The sequence below is a fragment of the Salmo salar genome, chromosome ssa19 (assembly GCF_905237065.1).
Source record: "Salmo salar chromosome ssa19, Ssal_v3.1, whole genome shotgun sequence".
NCBI classification, from domain to species: Eukaryota; Metazoa; Chordata; class Actinopteri; order Salmoniformes; family Salmonidae; genus Salmo; species Salmo salar.
Window position 1 is genome coordinate 6,401,667 of NC_059460.1, and position 18,609 is coordinate 6,420,275.

An 18,609-nucleotide genomic window follows, 5' to 3' on the forward strand; every position below is an offset into this window, starting at 1 on the left:
TTCTAATGACAAGTATCTCACATAAGCATCTTATGCAAATAAAACATCTTAATTATCTATGTTAGCCAACTATTTCTGATTCATCCGCCACAATATAAAGTCTCTACCTCAATTTCCCTGTACTCCTGCACATCAACTCGGTACTGGCACCTCATGTATATAACCAAGCTATCACTGCTAATTGTGTATTTATTCCTCGAGTTGGAATAATTTTTTATATATATTTTAATTGTATTATGCATTGTTTGGGAAGGGCTGTAAGTAAGCATTTCACCATTTGTCTGCACCTGTTGTTTACGAAGCATGTGAATGCATCCAAATGGTATTTATTTACGACTTCACAACTGGTCAATTCCCACCTGGTTAAGAACACAGCACTAAAGGAGGCCGGGTAAGGGCAAAATGGCACAAATATTCCTGTTCAATTAATTATTTCTAAACTACTTTTACATACAAATGTCAAATATATACCAAACATCCAACTCTAAATAAAGCCCTTTCATGTAATCCAGTTGTTCCAGTTTATTGAGTAACGTCTCACGTAGCAATCTGAAACAACAATACTGTACCTTTGCGGTCATCCCCAGGAGTGTCAAGACATTCTGCGACATGCCATCTTTGCGATTGTACCACCAATATAGAGAATGGCATCTGACAGATCGGACAGGAACTTCCTCCAGGGGAAGATGCCTGGTGCACGTTCTCTCCAGCAGTAAGTGTACTATCATTATCTTGTGTTGACTGTGGAAAGGCGACATTTTGAGTTGAAAGTGTCCTACACGCCACCTCTTTATTTTGAATAGACTCATTTGCCTTCACACCGAGGGCTTTATTTGGAACTACTTTGGTGAGCTCCACATTTCTGACTGTGTTCTTCACTTGGACAGAAGTTTCTCCTTTGGTTAAACTTTTTGAGGCTCGTCTGTACTTAGCCATGGGTCCATTAAAAGTTTCAGGTGTCCCTTTGTCCTTTCTTTTCTTCTTCTTGAGAGGCTTATATTCCCATATGTCATCTTCCAAATCGTTCTTTGACATTTGAAGCAGCAGAAAAAATTACACAGTTTTAAAACACCACGTTGTTGCTACAATATAGCCTGTTTAACCGCGCTTTTCTGTAACATCCTGCAAAAAGACAAATTATGTAATTCCATACCGTTTTGGAAAAGTTGCATCCCCTCCAATCACCCCCCTCCAATCACCAAATCAAAACCGAAAACAGCTAATTGTGTTAGCATTTTTTTCTAACTAATAACCTGTCAACAAGAAACTCTAGCAACCAGACTTAAAGCCAATGCAATGCTAAAATGTGCTATTTCGTAAAAATGTATGAAACGTATCCGACTAAGGGCGATTCTGATCTATATATCACCGTGCATCATGAATAGCTACTAAATATTGTTTGTACATCAGTCAGTCACCATTTACCCATGATACATCACGGTGATGCTCTCGCCCTGGGTTTCCACTAGTTACCACAGCCACAAAGTCAAAATTGGCAAACCATGTATGAAAACAAAAAAACGTATTTTTGTTCTTAACTTGTGCTTACGGTTATGCATAACGTTAACCACACTACTAAGGTTAGGTTTAAAAAATGTATATATATATATTTGTAAAATATACATTACAGAAATTAGGCGGGGTTTATGACTTTGTGGCTGTGGTAACTATTGACGACACCCTCGGACACGTCTGTATTGTTGTTAGGAATTATAACAGCAGTTTCCAAACAATTAACATAGTTATTTTTTATATATATAAATGTACTTTTAAAATAAATATGTATCCAAGAGATCCTATATATTAATGAGAGCACCATTTTTGACTGAATTAATTCCATATACAAATTATTGCTAATTTTGTCACTGTTAAAAAATGCTGGTGCAGAATATAGCATTGACTTTACTCAATGAAATTGTGGTTGGAAAGATGGCGTCCAAGTGCAACCTTTCTGCTTTATTTCCAATCCAGAGCCAGTTGGACTCCGCCCTGGACAACGCTACGAACCAACAAGAGAAAGAAAACCTTGTCTACCAGTACTTGAGAAAACTAGACGACAACGATGACTTGAGGATTCCCGATTTTGACGAAGGTTAGGAAAATGTACATTAATGACAGACAGCAAGCTGGGTGTTATTTCAAATTAGAATTGTCGAGCGTCAGCTGGCGCAGCATTTGCGCAGTCTGAAGATGTACATTGTGTGTTTGTGTGTGTGGAGATAAGTCAAAAGTTTAGACGCCAACTCATTCAAGGGTTTTTCTTTAATTTGACTATTTTCTACATTGTAGAGTAATTGTGAATATGTCAAAACTATGAAATAACACAAGTAGTAACCAATGTAGTAACCAAAAAAGTGACCTTAATCTCTGCAGCAAAGGTAACTCTGTGTCTTCCTTTCCTGTGGTAGTCCTCATGAAAGCCAGTTTCATCATAGCACTTCATGGTTTTTGCAGCTGCACTTGAAGAAACATTCAAAGTTCTTGAATAGATCCAAATTGACTGACCATATCTTAAAGTAATGATGGACTGTTTGCTTATTTGAGCTGTTCTTGCCATAATATGGACTTGGTCTTTTACCAAACAGGGCCATCTTCTGTATACCACCCCTACCTTGTCACAACACAACTGATTGGCTCAAACACATCAAGAAGTAAATACATTACACAAATTATCTTTTAACAAGGCACACCTCTTAATTGAAATGCATTCCAGGTGACTACCTCATGAAGCTGGTTGAGAGAATGCCAAGAGTGTGTAAAGCTGTCATCAAGGCAAAGGGTGGCTACTTTGGAGAATCTCAAATATAAAATACATTTTGAATTGTTTAACACTGTTTTGCTTACTACATGTGTTATCAGTTTTTTTGTCTTCACTATTATTCTACAATGTAGAAATACAAAATAAAAACCTTGAATGAGTAGGTGTCCAATTTTTGACTAGTACTGTATGTACAGATGAAGTCGGAACTTTACATACACCTTAGCTAAATACATTTAAACTCAGTTTTTCACAATTCCTGACATTTAATCCTAGTAAAAATTCCCTGTTTTAGGTCAGTTAGATCACCACTTTATTTGAAGAATGTGAAATGTCAGAATAATAGTAGAGAGTTATTTATTTCAGCTTTTATTTCTTTCATCACATTCCCAGTGGGTCAGAAATTTACATACACTCAATTAGTATTTGGTAGCATTGCCTTTAAATTGTTTAACTTGGGTCAAACGTTTCAGGTAGCCTTCCACAAGCTTCCCACAATAAGTTGGGTGCATTTTGTCCCATTCCTCCTGACAGAGCTGGTGTAACTGAGTCAGGTTTGTAGGCCTCCTTGCTCACACATGCTTTTTCAGTTCTGCCCACTAATTTTCTGTAAGTATGAGGTCAGGGCTTTGGAAGTATGCTTGGGGGTCATTGTCCATTTGGAAGACCCATTTGCGACCAAGCTTTAACTTCCTGACTGATGTCTTGAGATGTTGCTTCAATATATCCACATAATTTTCCTCCCTCATGATGCAATCTATTTTGTGAAGTGCACCAGCCCCTCCTGCAGCAAAGCACCCCCCCCAACATGATGCTGCCACCCCCGTGCTTTACGGTTGGGATGGTGTTCTTTGGCTTGCAAGCCTCCTCCTTTTTCCTCCAAACATAACGATGGTCATTATGGCCAGACAGTTCTATTTTTGTTTCATCAGACCAGAGGACATTTCTCCAAAAAGCCTGATCTTTGTTGCCATATGCAGTTGCAAACCATAGTCTGGCTTTTTTATGGCGGTTTTGGAGCAGTGGCTTCTTCCTTGCTGAGCGGCCTTTCAGGTTATGTCGATTATAGGACTCGTTTTACTGTGGATATAGATACTTTTGTACCTGTTTCCTCCAGCATCTTTCCAAGGTCCTTTGCTGTTCTGGGAATGTTTTGCACTTTTCGCACCACTTTTCGCACTTCTCCTTCCTGAGTGGTATGACGGCTGCATGGTCCCATGGTGTTTATACTTGCATACTATTGTTTGAACGGATGAACGTGGTACCTTCAGGCATTTGGAAATTGCTCCCAAGGATGAACCTGACTTGTGGAGGTCTACAATTTATTTTCTGATGTCTTGGCTGATTTCTTTTGATTTTCTCATGATGTCAAGCAAAGAGGCACTGAGTTTGAAGGTAGGCCTTGAAATACATTCACAGGTACACCTCCAATTGACTCAAATGACGTCAATTAGCCTATCAGAACCTTCTATAGCCATGACATCATTTTCTGGAATTTTCGAAACTGTTTAAAGGCACAGTCAACTTAGTGTATGTAAACTTCTGATCCACGGGAATTGTGATACAGTGAATTATAAGTGAAATCATCTGTCTGTAAACAATTGTTGGAAAAATTACTTGTGTCATGCACAAAGTAGATGTCCTAACCGACTTGCCAAAACTATCGTTTGTTAACAAGAAATTTGTGGAGTCATTGAAAAACGAGTTTTAATGACTCCAACCTAAGTCTATGTAAACTTCCGACTTGAACTGTATATGGGCAGGCAGTTGCTGCTCATTTTGTAATCAGTGTTGAATGGTCTGCATATTTAAAAAAAAAAATAGAATGTGGCCTCAGATGTTTGCTGTATTTTCATTCTCTCACTGTCGTCTAGTATGCAAACACTGCAACTACAGGATCTTTCTTGATTAATATTTGACATGTATGAAATGTTGCATCCACAGCTCTGAATGTCATTATACCATTGGTTGTAAAATGGTAATGATACTGTTTGGTAATGCATATTTTTCTGCAGGTCTCGAATGGCTGAACACAGAAGGTCCCCTTTCTTTCACAAGAGAGCTTGCTGGTAAAGTGGTGGTGTTGGACTTCTTTACTTACTGCTGCATAAACTGCATCCATATCCTACCTGACCTGCATCAGCTGGAGAAAAAGCATTCTGTCAAAGGTATACGCACACATATACACACACACTATTTGAATCCACAAATCATGTTACATCAAGAAGGATTAAAACATGTCGAAGTTCTTGGATACATGGACACTTAAGGATACAAAGCACATCTGTACCAAATGTGTCCAAAACATCGTCAGACCTTTACTGCATTAACGACAGTACTTACACCGGGTGTGCTGAAGTTATGTTAGTAGTAGCCATGTTTTGGCACAGAGCTGCAGCACTCACGTCTGCTGCTGGGGGACACACACACACACACACACACACACACACACACACACACACACACACTGGTTCTTGCCCCCTCTTTTAAAATGCACAGTAATGACCCCATATACACTGAGGGGAAAAATGAATTTGATCCCTTGCTGATTTTGTACGTTTGCCCACTGACAAAGAAATGATCAGTCTATATTTTTTATGGTAGGTTTATTTGAACAGTGAGAGACAGAATAACAACAAAAAAATCCAGAAAAACGCATGTCAAAAATGTTATAAATTGATTTGCATTTTAATGGGGGAAATAAAATTAAAAAATGATTTTTTTGTTGTTATTCTGTCTGTCACTGTTCAAATAAACCTACCATTAAAATTATACTGATCATTTCTTTTGTCAGTGGGCAAACGTACAAAATCAGCAGGGGATCAAATACTTTTTTCCCTCACTGTATTGAGTTTAGAATATTATCCTATTTGCACAGTGTGCTATTACCAGCTTTTTAGGCAATGTCACTGCTACCAACTCCTAATGGCACTGAATCTTTAAACAGGTTATCTTTTTTTGGACCAAGTTCCAAAGCACGTTGTGCTTACTCCCTTGTGCTATAATGTGATACTTTTCTAAACAATAATAAACCATGATAGATTGGAAATTATTTTCCCACCATAGCTACTGGCTTTCGGTGGCTTTACACTACACAATTCCACATTTTATGATTGGATCCCCCCGCCGCCAGTTATGCTTGGTTTGTCCCGGACCTCGAGGCCGTGGTTTGTGAAGGGGAAAAAAGTTGCATAGGTCTTGTAAGGAGAACAGAGCAATATCTCCTCTCTTTCTCTCTCCTCTCTCTTCTGAACAAAACCCTTACTTTTGTAAGCTAACTTGTAAGCAATAAAGAAGTACAGTCACATTTTAACATCGTAAATTCACGAATAAGAATGATATAGAAAAATAGTATTTTTCAATTGGAGATGGTTTCTATTGCGAATTGACAATTGTGACAAATGAGTGATAATTGGCAACGGATAAATTGGGCTGAATTTTGTAAGTTCAAAGACAACTTTGGTAATATTATAAACTTTGAAACAACTGGTTTGTAGTAGGCTACAGAATTAGAGAAGGGCTGTTTCTCTGAACCTCAGGCAGTAGGCTCAAGCAAGCCTGTTTCTCTCCCCAGTCAGAGGCAACCTGCCTGTCTCACAAACTCTGATCCAGCAACCTATCCTCTTTAAATAAAGTATGTTTAGAAAACAAATGTGATGGCCAAAATTGTAGGGGGAAAGCACTCATCATGTTGATGCACAATACTTCCAGAGCTAATTTTTGATTTCAATTGAGAAAATCTACAAAATAAATTGACCCGTCCTTGTCTTTATTGATAGAGATGCGTGTGACATTGCACAGCAGTAAGGTGGTTTATTTCTCCTTTATACCAATTTGTCTTCTTGATTTCAATATGGAAGGGAAACCAGGTGCTGGTGTTTTGTATGGACTGTTTCTTGATGAGTAAAAGGTTTTCTTATACCATATTTTTTTGTGTAACATAGTAGCAGTTCATTCATTTGGGGGAGATAAGTGGGAATAGGATGTTCCCCCATGATGAAAGAGTCATGATCTTGCTAATGATTAGCACAAATACAGATGGGCATGCTTTAGCCTATTTATTTACATCCGCGAAGCTGCGTCAGTTGAGCTACAGGTTATAGTGTTTATTGCTAAATAACACACCAGCCTGATATGAACCAGTTTTTGTTCCGTTTATTTTTGCAGGGGTAAATAATATTTGAATGGTTTCACCATTTTATTTAAATACATTTGAGTAAGAACGTCACCAGAGATGCGTTCAGTTAGAAAATAAAAAAGGTAATGCAATGTTCAATTAAACAGAAACGGTGCTGTTATGAACAACCAGCTGAAAAATGGGGAGGGGTTGGGTAGTGGGTTCCAAATGCACCGCTGGCCTTCAAATACGTCACTCATTGCTTCAAGCTAGAGGTCTTCAATTTTTGGACCCGTGAAGACCTATACCTTAAAGCAATGAGTGACGTGTATATACAGGGCAGCGGTCCGAAATGGATCCATGGCTTTTAAACCCGACCCTATATGCATAAATAGATTTTCACAAAACGGGGACATGTTCCAAATGGACCCGAGGACAGTCAGACCCGTTCCAAAAAGGCCAGTGGAAAAACAGACCCGTTCGGATCCGAGAGTAGAAAGAGACCTCCTACTGGGCGGTGTCAGCGCCATCAATACACAAGCAATGTTGGCCAAATTATCCACAATTACGTGTCCTTAAACTGCCTTTAACAAATTACCCCAAAAACTATTTGTTTTGTTTCGATGTGTTGCATATTTAAAACTTCATAGCCTATTGTTTAATTGGTTTTTACTTTCTTCAAACAATTGTCCACCTCACGGTTCAGCTGTCGGAGATTTGAACACAAATGCATTGGGGCATTGCATGCATATAGGCCTGTAGATGTCCACTGTATGATATTAATATCCAAAAAATGTCAATAACGGAATGGAAGCTTAGGCCTAGCCCGGCCTAGAAAGACCGAGAGAAAGAATGCCGGCGCCATGTTCCCGACACTGACATTTCTTTATCGTTGCAGATACAGATATAGGTGTACAGAAGGAGGCTAATTCATACATTTTCGATCATTATTAGGACTAAAGGATTAAAGGAGCAACTCTGGTAGGCCTAAAACATTATTCCTCAAGTTCAACTGTCGGAGACAGTTGGAGCGCTGGTTTCACTGCCTTCATAGGCCTGCAATAGCTAAGGCAAAAAATTGCCATACCGAAGTTTCTTAACTTGTATTTTTTATTTCACCTTTTATTTAAACAGGTAGGCCAGTGGAGAACAAGTTCTCATTTACAACTGCGACCATGCCAAGCTAAAGCAAAGCAGTGTGACAAAAACAACACAGTTACATATAAACAAACGTACAGTCAATAACAGAAAAGAAAAATAGAAAAATCTATGTACAGTGTGTGAAAATGTAGGGAGGAAGGCAATAAATAGGCCATAGAGGCGAAAATAATAAAAATGTATCATTAATACTGGAGTGATAGATGTGCAGATGATGATGTGCAAGTAGAGATACTGGGGTGAAAAAGGGTAAGTAATAATATGGGGATGAGGTAGTCAGGTGTGCTATTTTACAGATTGGCTGTGTACAGGTACAGTGATCGGTAAGCTGCTCTGACAGCTGATGCTTAAAGTTAGAGAGGGAGATGTAAGACTCCAGGTTCAGAGATTTTTGCAATCCGTTCCAGTCATTGGCAGCAGTGAACTGGATGGAAAGGCGGCCAAAGGAAGTGTTGGCTTTGGGGAGGACCAGTGACATATACCTACTGGAGCGCGTGCTATAGGTGGGTGTTGCTATGGTGACCAGTGAGCTGAGATAAGGCGGGGCTTTGCCTAGCAAAGACTTATAGATGACCTGGAGCCAGTGGGTTTGGTGAAGGGTATGTAGTGAGGGCCAGCCAACGAGAGCATACAGGTCACAGTGGTGGGTAGTATATGGTGCTCTGGTGATAAAATGGATGGCCCTGTGATAGACTACATTCAGTTTGCTGAGTAGAGTGTTGGGGGCTATTTTGTAAATGACATTGCCAAAGTCAAGGATCGGTAGGATAGTCAGTTTTACAAGGGTATGTTTGGCGGCATGAGTGAAGGAGGCTTTGTTGCGAAATAGGAAGCCAATTCTAGATTTAATTTTGGATTGGAGATGCTTAATGTGAGTCTGGAAGGAGAGTTTACAGTCTAACCAGACACCTAGGTATATGTAGTTGTCCACATATTCTAGGACAGAACGGGAGGGTGCGGGCAGCAATCGGTTAATGAGCATGCACTTAGTTTTACTAGCATTTAAAAGCAGTTGGAGGCGTGTTGTATGGCGTTGAAGCTCGTTTGGAGGTTTGTTAGCACAGTGTCCAAAGAAGGGCCAGATGTATACAGAATGGTGTCGTCTGTGTAGAGGTGGATCAGAGAATCACCAGCAGCAAGAGCGACATCATTGATATATACAGAGAAGAGTCGGCCCGAGAATATAACCCTGTGGCACCCCCAAAGAGACTGCCAGACGTCCGCACAATAGGCCCTCCAATTTGACACAGTGAACTCTATCTGAGAAGTAGTTGGTGAACCAGGCGAGACAGTCATTTGAGATGCCAATGCTATTGAGTCTGCCGATAAGAATGCGGTGATTGATAGTTGAAAGCCTGGGCCAGGTCGAAGACGGCTGCACAGTACTGTCTTTTATCGATGGCGGTTATGATATCGTTTAGGACCTCGAGCGTGGCTGAGGTGCATCCATGACCAGCTCGGAAACCAGATTGCATATAGTGGAGAAGGTACGGTGGGATTCGAAATGGTCGGTGATCTGTAGGGATCCAGATTTTGAAGTTCTTTCAGAACATCAGCTGTCTGGATTTGGGTGAAGGAGAAGTGGGGGGATTTGGACAAGTTGCTGCAGGTGGTGCTAAATTGTTGGCCAGGGTAGGGGTAGCCAGGTGGAAAGCTTGGCCAGCTGTGGAAAATGCTTATTGAAATGATCGATTATCAGGCCTCCCGGGTGGCGCAGTGGTGTAAGGCATCGCAGTGCTAGCTGTGCCACCAGAGATTCTGGGTTCGAGCCCAGGCTCTGTCGCAGCCGGCCGCAACCGGGAGGTCCATGGGGCAATGCACAATTGGCCCAGCGTCGTCCGGGTTAGGGAGGGTTTGGCCGGCAGCGATATCCTTGTCTCATCGCGCACTAGTGACTCCTGTGGCGGGCGCTGACTAGGTCGGCAGGTGTACGGTGTTTCCTCCGACTCATTGGTGCGGCTGGCTTCCGGGTTGGATGTGCATTGTGTCAAGAAGCAATGCGGCTAGGTTAAGTTGTGTTTCGAAGGACGCATGGCTCTCGACCTTCGCCTCTCCCGAGTCCGTACTGGAGTTGCAGCGATGAGACGACTGTAACTACTACCAATTGGATACCACGAAATTGGGGAGAAAAAAGTGGTAAAATAAAATGATTTAAAAAATGATTGATTATTGTAGATTTATCGGTGGTGACAGTGTTTCCTATCCTCCGTGCAGTGGGCAGCTGGGAGGAGGTGCTCTTATTCTCCATGGACTTTACCGTGTCCCAAAACTATTTGGCATTATTGCACAGGAAGCAAATTTCTGTTAGGAAAGCTAAGGTTAACTTTTTCAAACTGACTGAGTATATTGGTTCCTGAATCCTGACTTCCCTGAAAAGTTGCATATTGCGGGGGCTATTCGATGCTAATGCAGAACGCCACAGGATGTTTTTGTGCTGGTCAAGAGCAGTCAAGTCTGGGGTGAACCAGGGGTTATATCTGTTCCTGGCTATACATTTTTAGAATGGGGCATGCTTATTTAAAATGGAGAGGAAAGCACTTTTGAAGAGCAACCAGGCATCCTCTACTGACGGGAGGAGGTCAATATCCTTCCAGGATATCCGGGCCATGTCGATTAGAAAGGCCTGCTCGCTGAAGTGTTTTAGGGAGCGTTTGACAGTAATGAGGGGTGGTCGTTTGACCGCGGACCCATTACACACGCAGGCAATGAGGCAGTGATCACTGAGATCCTGGTTGAAGACAGCAGAGGTGTATTTAGAGGGCAAGTTGGTCTGTATAATATCTAAGAGGGTGCCCATGGTTACGGATTTAGGGTTGTACCTGTTAGGTTCCTTGATAATTTGTGTGAGATTGAGAGCATCTTGCTTAGATTGTAGGATGGCCGAGGTGTTAAGCATGTCCCAGTTTAGGTCACCTAACAGTATGAACTCTGAAGATAGATGGGGGGTGATCAATTCACCTATGGTGTCCAGGGCACAGCTGGGGGCTGACGGGGGTCTATAACAAGCGGCAACGGTGAGAGACTTGTTTCTGGAATGGTGGATTTTTAAAAGTAGAAGCTCGAATTGTTTGGGTACAGACCTGGATAGTAAGCCTGCAGAGTTCTGTCAATCTCTGCAGTAGATTGCAACTCCGCCCCCTTTGGCAGTTCTATCATGTCGGAAAATGTTATAGTTAGGGATGGAAATGTCAGGATTTTTGGTGGCGTTCCTAAACCAGGATTCAGACACGGCTAGGATATCCAGGTTGGCAGAGTGTGCTAAAGTGGTGAGTAAAACAAACTTAGGGAGGAGGCTTCTAATGTTAACATGCATGAAACCAATGCTTTTATGGTTACAGAAGTCAACAAATGAGAGCGCCTGGAGAATGGGAGTGATGCTGGGGGCTGCAGGGCCTGGGTTAACCTCTATATCAGCAGAGGAACAGAGGAGGAGTAGGATAAGAGTACGGCTAAAGGCTAAATTAACTGGTCGTCTAGTGGGTTCAGAACAGAGAGTAAAAGGAGCAGGTTTCTGGGTGTGGAAGAATAGATTCAAGGCGTAATGTACAGACAAGGGTATGGTAGGATGTGAGTACAGTTGAGGTAATCCTAGGCATTGAGTGACGATGAGAGAGATATTGTCACCATTTAAGCCAGGTGCGGTCACCGCATGTGTGGGGGGTGGAACATAAGTGCTAGCTAAGGCATATTGAGCAGGGCTGGAGGCTCTACAGTGAAATAAGACAAAAATACTAACCAAAACAGCAATAGACAAGTCATATTGACATTAGGGAGAGGCATGTGTAGCTGAGTGATCATAGGGTCCAGTGAGTAGCTAGGCGAGCTGGAGGCACGTCGATTCAGACAGCTAGCAGGCCGGGGCTAGCAGCAGGCTAGCAGATGGCCCTCAGGGGGACGTCGCAATGGGAGAGCCTGTTGAAACCCCCTCAGACGGTTTAATCGGCAGATCAGTCGTGATGGATCGGCTGGGCTCCGTGTCGGCAGAAAAGGGACCAGGCCAATTGGCAAATGAGGTAATTGAAGCCCAGGATCTCTTCGGCTAGCCGGGAGATGGGCCTAGTTCGAGGCTAGCTCCAGGCTAACTGGTGCTTGCTTCGGGACAGAGACGTTAGCCAGGAGTAACCACTCGGATAACAGCTAGCTAGCTGCGATGATCCGGTGGAAAGGTTCAGAGCTTGTGGTAGGAATCCGGAGATGTGGTCGAGAAAAAGCAGTCCGATATGCTCTGGCTTGATATCGCACTGTGCAGGCTGGCAAGAGTTGACCTGGCTGAGGCTGGCAGATGTCCGAGTTAACAGAGATGACCGCTAGCAGTGGCTAACTGACTACTAACTAGTTAGCTGGCTTGCGTCTGGTTCCTGTTCTAAAGTGTTAAAAATAGCAGATCCCAGATACCACATTGGGTGAGGCGGGTTGCAAGAGAGTATGTGTTTCCGTAGATGGAAAATGAGATTAAAAATATATACAAAGAAAAAAAGATAAATAAACTCAGCAAAAAAAGAAACATCCTCACTGTTAACTGCGTTTATTTTCAGCAAACTTAACATGTGTAAATATTTGTATGAACGTAACAAGATTCAACAACTGAGACATAAACTGAACAAGTTTAACAGTCAGTATCTGGTGTGGCAACCAGCTGCATTAAATACTGCAGTGCATCTCCTTATGTAATGGTGCCTATATATTTGACCTAAACTGTATATCATTAATTTTAAAAGTAAAAAAAAAAAAAAATGGATGTAGCAACTGCAGATTCTCCCTTTAAATTCAGAGCCACATCAGGATATTTGTTTAATCAGCAATGACAGTGAGTGTACAAACCGCATCCGTAGACTGTGTAGAGCCCTTTAGACTCTTCTGTTTCCTATTGTGTATAGAAATCAAATTTGGCTTTTTTTGGTAAAAGAAAATATGCAGATCCATGTTTAATTATTTTTTTTTCCCTACCCTCTCTCCGCTTGTTAGATATTATGCACATTGATAGCTTACTAACTAACGGCCTCGCCATCTGATTATAATTTTTTTTAATAGCAGCAGCAGACAGTTATCTAAATATGACATAATAGTGAACATTAATAGAGCTCAAGGACAGAACTATATAAACTCAGCGAAAGACAGGAAGACGGTACGGACAGCTGATCGTCCTCGCAGCGGCAGACCACGTGTAACAACACCTGCACAGGATCGTTACATCTGAACATCACACCTGCGGGACACGCACAATCCCTCCATCAGTGCTCAGACTGTCCGCAATAGGCTGAGAGAGGCTGGACTGAGGGCTTGTAGGCCTGTTGTAAGGCAGGTCCTCACCAGACATCACCGGCAACAACGTCGCCTATGGGCACGAATCCACTGTCGCTGGACCAGACAGAACTGGCAAAAAGTGCTCTTCACTGACGAGTCGCGATTTTGTCTCACCAGGGGTGATGGTCGGATTCGCGTTTCATCAAAGGAATGAGCGTTACACCGAGGCCTGTACTCTGGAGCGGGATCGATTTGGAGGTGGAGGGTCCGTCATGGTCTGGGGCAGTGTGTCACAGCATCATCGGACTGAGCTTGTTGTCATTGCAGGCAATCTCAACGCTGTGCGTTACAGGGAAGACATCCTCCTCCCCCATGTGGTACCCTTCCTGCAGGCTCATCTTGACATGACCCTCCAGCATGACAATGTCACCAGCCATACTGCTCGTTCTGTGCGTGATTTCCTGCAAGACAGGAATGTCAGTGTTCTGCCATAGCCAGCGAAGAGCCAGGATCCCATTGAGCATGTCTGGGACCTGTTGGATCGGAGGGTGAGGGCTAGGGCCATTTCCCCCCCAGAAATGTCAAGGAACTTGCAGGTGCCTTGGTGGAAGAGTGGGGTAACATCTCAGAGCAAGAACTGGCTAATCTGGTGCACTGCATTACTTATTGCAGCTGGTGGCCACACAAAGATACTGACTTTTGATTTTGACCCCCCCCCTTTGTTCAGGGACACATTATTCCATTTATGTTAGTCACATGTCTGTGGAAGTTGTTCAGTTTATGTCTCAGTTGTGGAATTTTATGTTCATACAAATATTTACACATGTTAAGTTTGCTGAAAATAAACGCAGTTGACAGTGAGAGGACGTTTCTTTTTTTTTATGAGTTTGCATTTAAAAGGAGAGAATAAATGCATTAAAAGCATTTCTGTGAAGCTTTGTGATTGGCTCACAATTGAGCGTCGTCCCAAAGCCTAGAAATGTTTTTAAAGCTCGGGTTTCAGAGCCGTTGGTGGAATTTAATGTACCGCGTTGGTTCCCGGCTACACCTTTCAGATATAAAGAAAAGGCGGTATAAAGAAGATGGTATGGTAAAGATTGCAGGATTTTGTTTGGGTATGAACGGGATATAACTGTTCATGATCAATCCTGATATGATTTTATTTTCCCCCTGTTTCACATTCTCTTTCCCTCCCCTCCATCTGTTTCTCTCTTTTAAGATGGGCTTGTTATCGTGGGTGTCCACTCTGCCAAGTTCCCCAACGAAAAGGTAAGCCATTTTCATGTTTTATTTTAAGAAATGTGATCTTAATTACATTCTTCATTAATATTGCAACACAGCTTCTCCATTATTAATTTCTATTGGCTATGTGGGACGCTAGCGTCCCACCTGCGGGACACAGCCAGTGAAATATCAGGGCGGAAAATTCAAAAACAACAAAATGTCATAATTCAACTTTCTCAAACATACAACTATTTTACACCATTTTAAAGATACAATTCTCGTTAATCTAACCACATTGTCCGATTTCAAAATGGCTTTACAGCTAAAGCAAAACATTAGATTATGTTAGGAGAGTACATAGACAAAAATAATCACACAGCCATTTTCCAAGCAAGGACATGTGTCAATAAAACCCAAAACACAGCTAAATGAAGCACTAACCTTTGACGATCTTCATCCGATGACACTCCTAGGACATTATGTTACACAATACATGTATGTTTTGTTCGATAAAGTTCATATTTATATCCAAAAACAGCATTTTACATTGGCGCGTGATGTCCAGAAAATGTATTCCCACCAAAACGTCCGGTGAATGTGCACATCAATTTACAAAAATACTCATCATAAACGTTGACAAAATACACAACAATTATTTGAAGAATTATAGATGGACTACTCCTGGATGCAACCGCTGTGTCAGATTTTAAAATAGCTTTACGGAGAAAGCACATTTTTCAATATTCTGAGTACATAGCTCAGCCATCACGGCGAGCTATTCAGACACCCGCCAAGTTCGGGGCAATGTAAACTCAGAATTAGTATTATAAATATTCTCTTACCTTTGCTGATCTTCGTCAGAATGCACTCCCAGGACTGCTACTTCCACAAGAAATGTTGTTTTTGTTCAAAATAATCCATATTTATGTACAAATACTGCCGTTTTGTTCGTGCGTACAGATCACTTATCCAAAGGCATAACGCGCGAGTGCGGAACGAAAGACAAAGTCAAAATGTTCCATTACCGTACTTAGAAGCATGTCAAACGCTGTTTAAAATCAATCTTTATGGTATTTTTAACGTAAAATTGCGATAATATTCCAACCGGACAATAGCATATTCATTCAAGAAGAAAAAGAAGGAACGGCGTGCTCGTGTATAGCCAATCCCTTTGTTGCCAGGCAGACCACTCAGTAACTGAGCTCCTATTATCTGCCCAGTGACAGGAAAATGCTCAAACCACTTTCTGAAGGCTTTAGACAGCCAATGGAAGCCTTAGGAAGTGCAACGTCCCCCACAGACACTGTAGCTTCGATAGAGAATCAAAAGAACTACAATTCTCAGACTTTCCACTTCCTGCTTGAATTTTTCTCAGGTTTTTGCCTGCCCTATGAGTTCTGTTATACTCACAGACACCATTCAAACAGTTTTAGAAACTTCAGTGTTTTCTATCCAAATCTACTAATAATATGCATATTGTAGTTTCTGGGCCAGAGTAGTAACCTGTTTAAATTGGGTACGTTTTTCATCCGGCCGTGAAAATACTTCCCCCTAGCCCAGACAGGTTAAAGGGATAGTTTAAACACCATTTAAGTCATGGTACTTTAAAAATTCCTTGCCTCGAAACTACTCGAACAGGACCAGGCCAGATTGCAATCCACACTCTGGGTGTGTATGCATAGTCACTAGTACTATTTGCTAACATTGGCACTGAACAAAAACAATAAAAGTGAATGGTAGAAAAATCTTATTTGCATAACATTGAAATGTTAGTTGTTGGAGGTAGTAGCTAAGTAGGTAAACAAGTCCAAAGTCTGTGTGTGTGTATGGAAACTGCAAGTAATATTGTAATTCAAGTCAACTATACCATTAACCATATAATGTTTTACTAAGTGGAATGGATTTGACCTCCTGTTCAAGGTGCTGCAGAACGTGCGGAGCGCTGTGCTCCGCTACAACATCACCCACCCGGTGGTGAATGATGGAGACGCTCGGCTGTGGCATGAGCTGGAGGTGACCTGTTGGCCCACCCTGGTGCTCATTGGGCCCAGGGGCAACCTGCTCTTCTCGCTGGTGGGAGAGGGCCACCGTGAGCGCCTAGTGCTCTTCACCAACACCTCCCTTCGACACTACAGGGACCAGGTCCTGCTCAGTGACCACCTTGTGGGGACCAAGCTTTACAGGGATTCTCTGCCCCCATCACTTCTTTTGTTTCCTGGGAAGGTAGCAGTGGATTCCAGTAGGAAGAGACTGGCTATAGCAGATACGGGCCATCATCGGGTACTGGTGGTGTCCAGCATTGGGCTGGTGCTTTACTCTATAGGAGGTAAGGGCTGGATGAGCATCGCCTCAAAATAAATCAGATGAATGGCCCGTTTTACACATTCTAAATTCTATGATCGCCTCAAGGCTTGACAGAGCTGGTGGTGGAGAAATCCAAATAGGAGGGTGTCAGAAGAATCTTAGACATATTTATGTAGCTGGGATTTTTATGTCCAACAACACCTTAACCCCTGCTTTGAAATCAGGAATAAGAAATTGAGCAGTGTTAAAGAATTGTTAACCCCCCAGAGTCGAATGACGCACTGGTGTGTCAATCTACGTAACATAATAAAACCCCCAAAAAATCCATCAATTTAAGCTATAGATATGTAGTTTTTTTTGCATTGGATGCGTCTCAATTCACCACATCTGCCGATGTTGCACTTCCGCATCTGCCGTAAAAGATGCAGCTACAGCGGTGTTAATAAGACCATGAGACATCCCGAAAATCGGTGTTGTCACAAAAAATTGCTCCACGACTCCCACTAGTGGCCAGTGAACTAGTCTGAAGTCGGTACCGTCGATGTGCCATCTTCTGTTTTTAGCGTCTGAACCGTTTGGGCTGCAAACTAAAGTGACCTCACTGTGGAAAGGGGGTGGTGGTCTCCGTTTTGCTGTACTACCCCTACAAGTGTAACGGGACTTGTCTGAAGGTAACCAGTACCGGTTTAACAAAAAATTAAGGTAGTTTTGTGCCTTTGCCAAGGTAATCCCATCCACCTGACAAGTGTGGCATATCAATAAGCTGATTAAACAGCATGATCATTACACAGGTGCATCTTGTGCTGCGGACAATAAAAGCCCCCTCTAAAATGTTTTGTCACACAACACAATGCTACAGATGTCTCAAGTTTTGAGGGAGCGTGCAATTGGCATGCTGACTGCAGGAATGTCCACTAGAGCTGTTGCCAGAGATTTGAATGTTAATTTCTCTACCATAACCCGCCTTCAACATAATTTTAGTGAATTTAGCACTATGTCCAACCGGTCTCACAACCGTGGACCTTCTGTATGGCGTCATGTGGGCGAGCGGTTTGTTGATGTCAACGTTGTGGACAGAGTGCCCCATTTGGCAGTGGGGTCATGGTATTTGTATTTATTATGGATCCCCATTAGCTGCTGCCAAAGCAGATGCTACTCTTCCTGGGGTCGAAACACACCAAAGCATCCACATTACATATAAAACAAAATATAAAACGGTTAACTATGTTTGTACTGAGTGAGCTAAAGATAAAACAGTACATCGTATAACATCCCCACACCACCACATATCCACACAAAATGTTCAATACCAACATACAACAATATCACAATGTATGCGTGTGTCTTCACAGTCCCCGATGTTCCATAAGGTGTATTTTTACCTGCTTTTTAAATCTGATTCTACTGCTGCATCAGTTACCTGATGTGGAATAGAGTTCCATGTAGTCATGGCTCTATGTAGTACTGTGTGCCTCCCATAGTCTGTTCTGGAGTTGGGGACTGTGAAGAGACCTCTGGTGGCATGTCTTGTGGGGTTTGCATGGGTGTCGGAGCTGTGTGCAAGTATTTTAAACAGACAGCTCGGTACATTCAGCTTTTCAACACCTCTTACAAAACAAGTAATGATGAAGTCAATCTCTCTTCCACTTTGAGCCATGAGAGAATGACATGCATGTCAGCTCTCTGTGTACTTTTAAGGTATGGCAGGCATAGCTATGGACAGCGAACACAATTGCATTTTATTTGTTGGCAATGTGAATGCACAGGGATACCGTGACGAGATCCTGAAGCCCATTGTCGTGCC

The 18,609-nt window shown here is 42.2% G+C and overlaps 2 protein-coding genes across 3 annotated transcripts in view; one reads left to right on the plus strand and one right to left on the minus strand.

Moving 5' to 3' along the window:
* The window catches only part of dclre1a (DNA cross-link repair 1A (PSO2 homolog, S. cerevisiae)), a 50,843-nt gene extending 49,383 nt beyond the window's left edge, over positions 1-1,460 (minus strand). Inside the window, exon 1 of one of the 2 annotated variants that reach the window (XM_045702018.1) lies at positions 570-1,460. In XM_045702018.1, coding sequence (XP_045557974.1) covers positions 570-1,035 — 466 coding nt within the window. In that variant the 5' untranslated portion in view covers positions 1,036-1,460. The remainder of the gene's footprint in view (positions 1-569) is intronic. The other variant, XM_045702016.1, reaches the window with a different exon arrangement.
* Positions 1,461-1,793: 333 nt separating this feature from the next.
* The window catches only part of nhlrc2 (NHL repeat containing 2), a 72,381-nt gene continuing 55,565 nt past the window's right edge, over positions 1,794-18,609 (plus strand). Inside the window, exons 1-4 of the mRNA XM_014157076.2 lie at positions 1,794-2,092; positions 4,774-4,926; positions 14,497-14,546; positions 16,422-16,827. Of these exons, the coding sequence (XP_014012551.1) occupies positions 1,876-2,092; positions 4,774-4,926; positions 14,497-14,546; positions 16,422-16,827 (826 nt within the window). The 5' untranslated portion in view covers positions 1,794-1,875. The remainder of the gene's footprint in view (positions 2,093-4,773; positions 4,927-14,496; positions 14,547-16,421; positions 16,828-18,609) is intronic.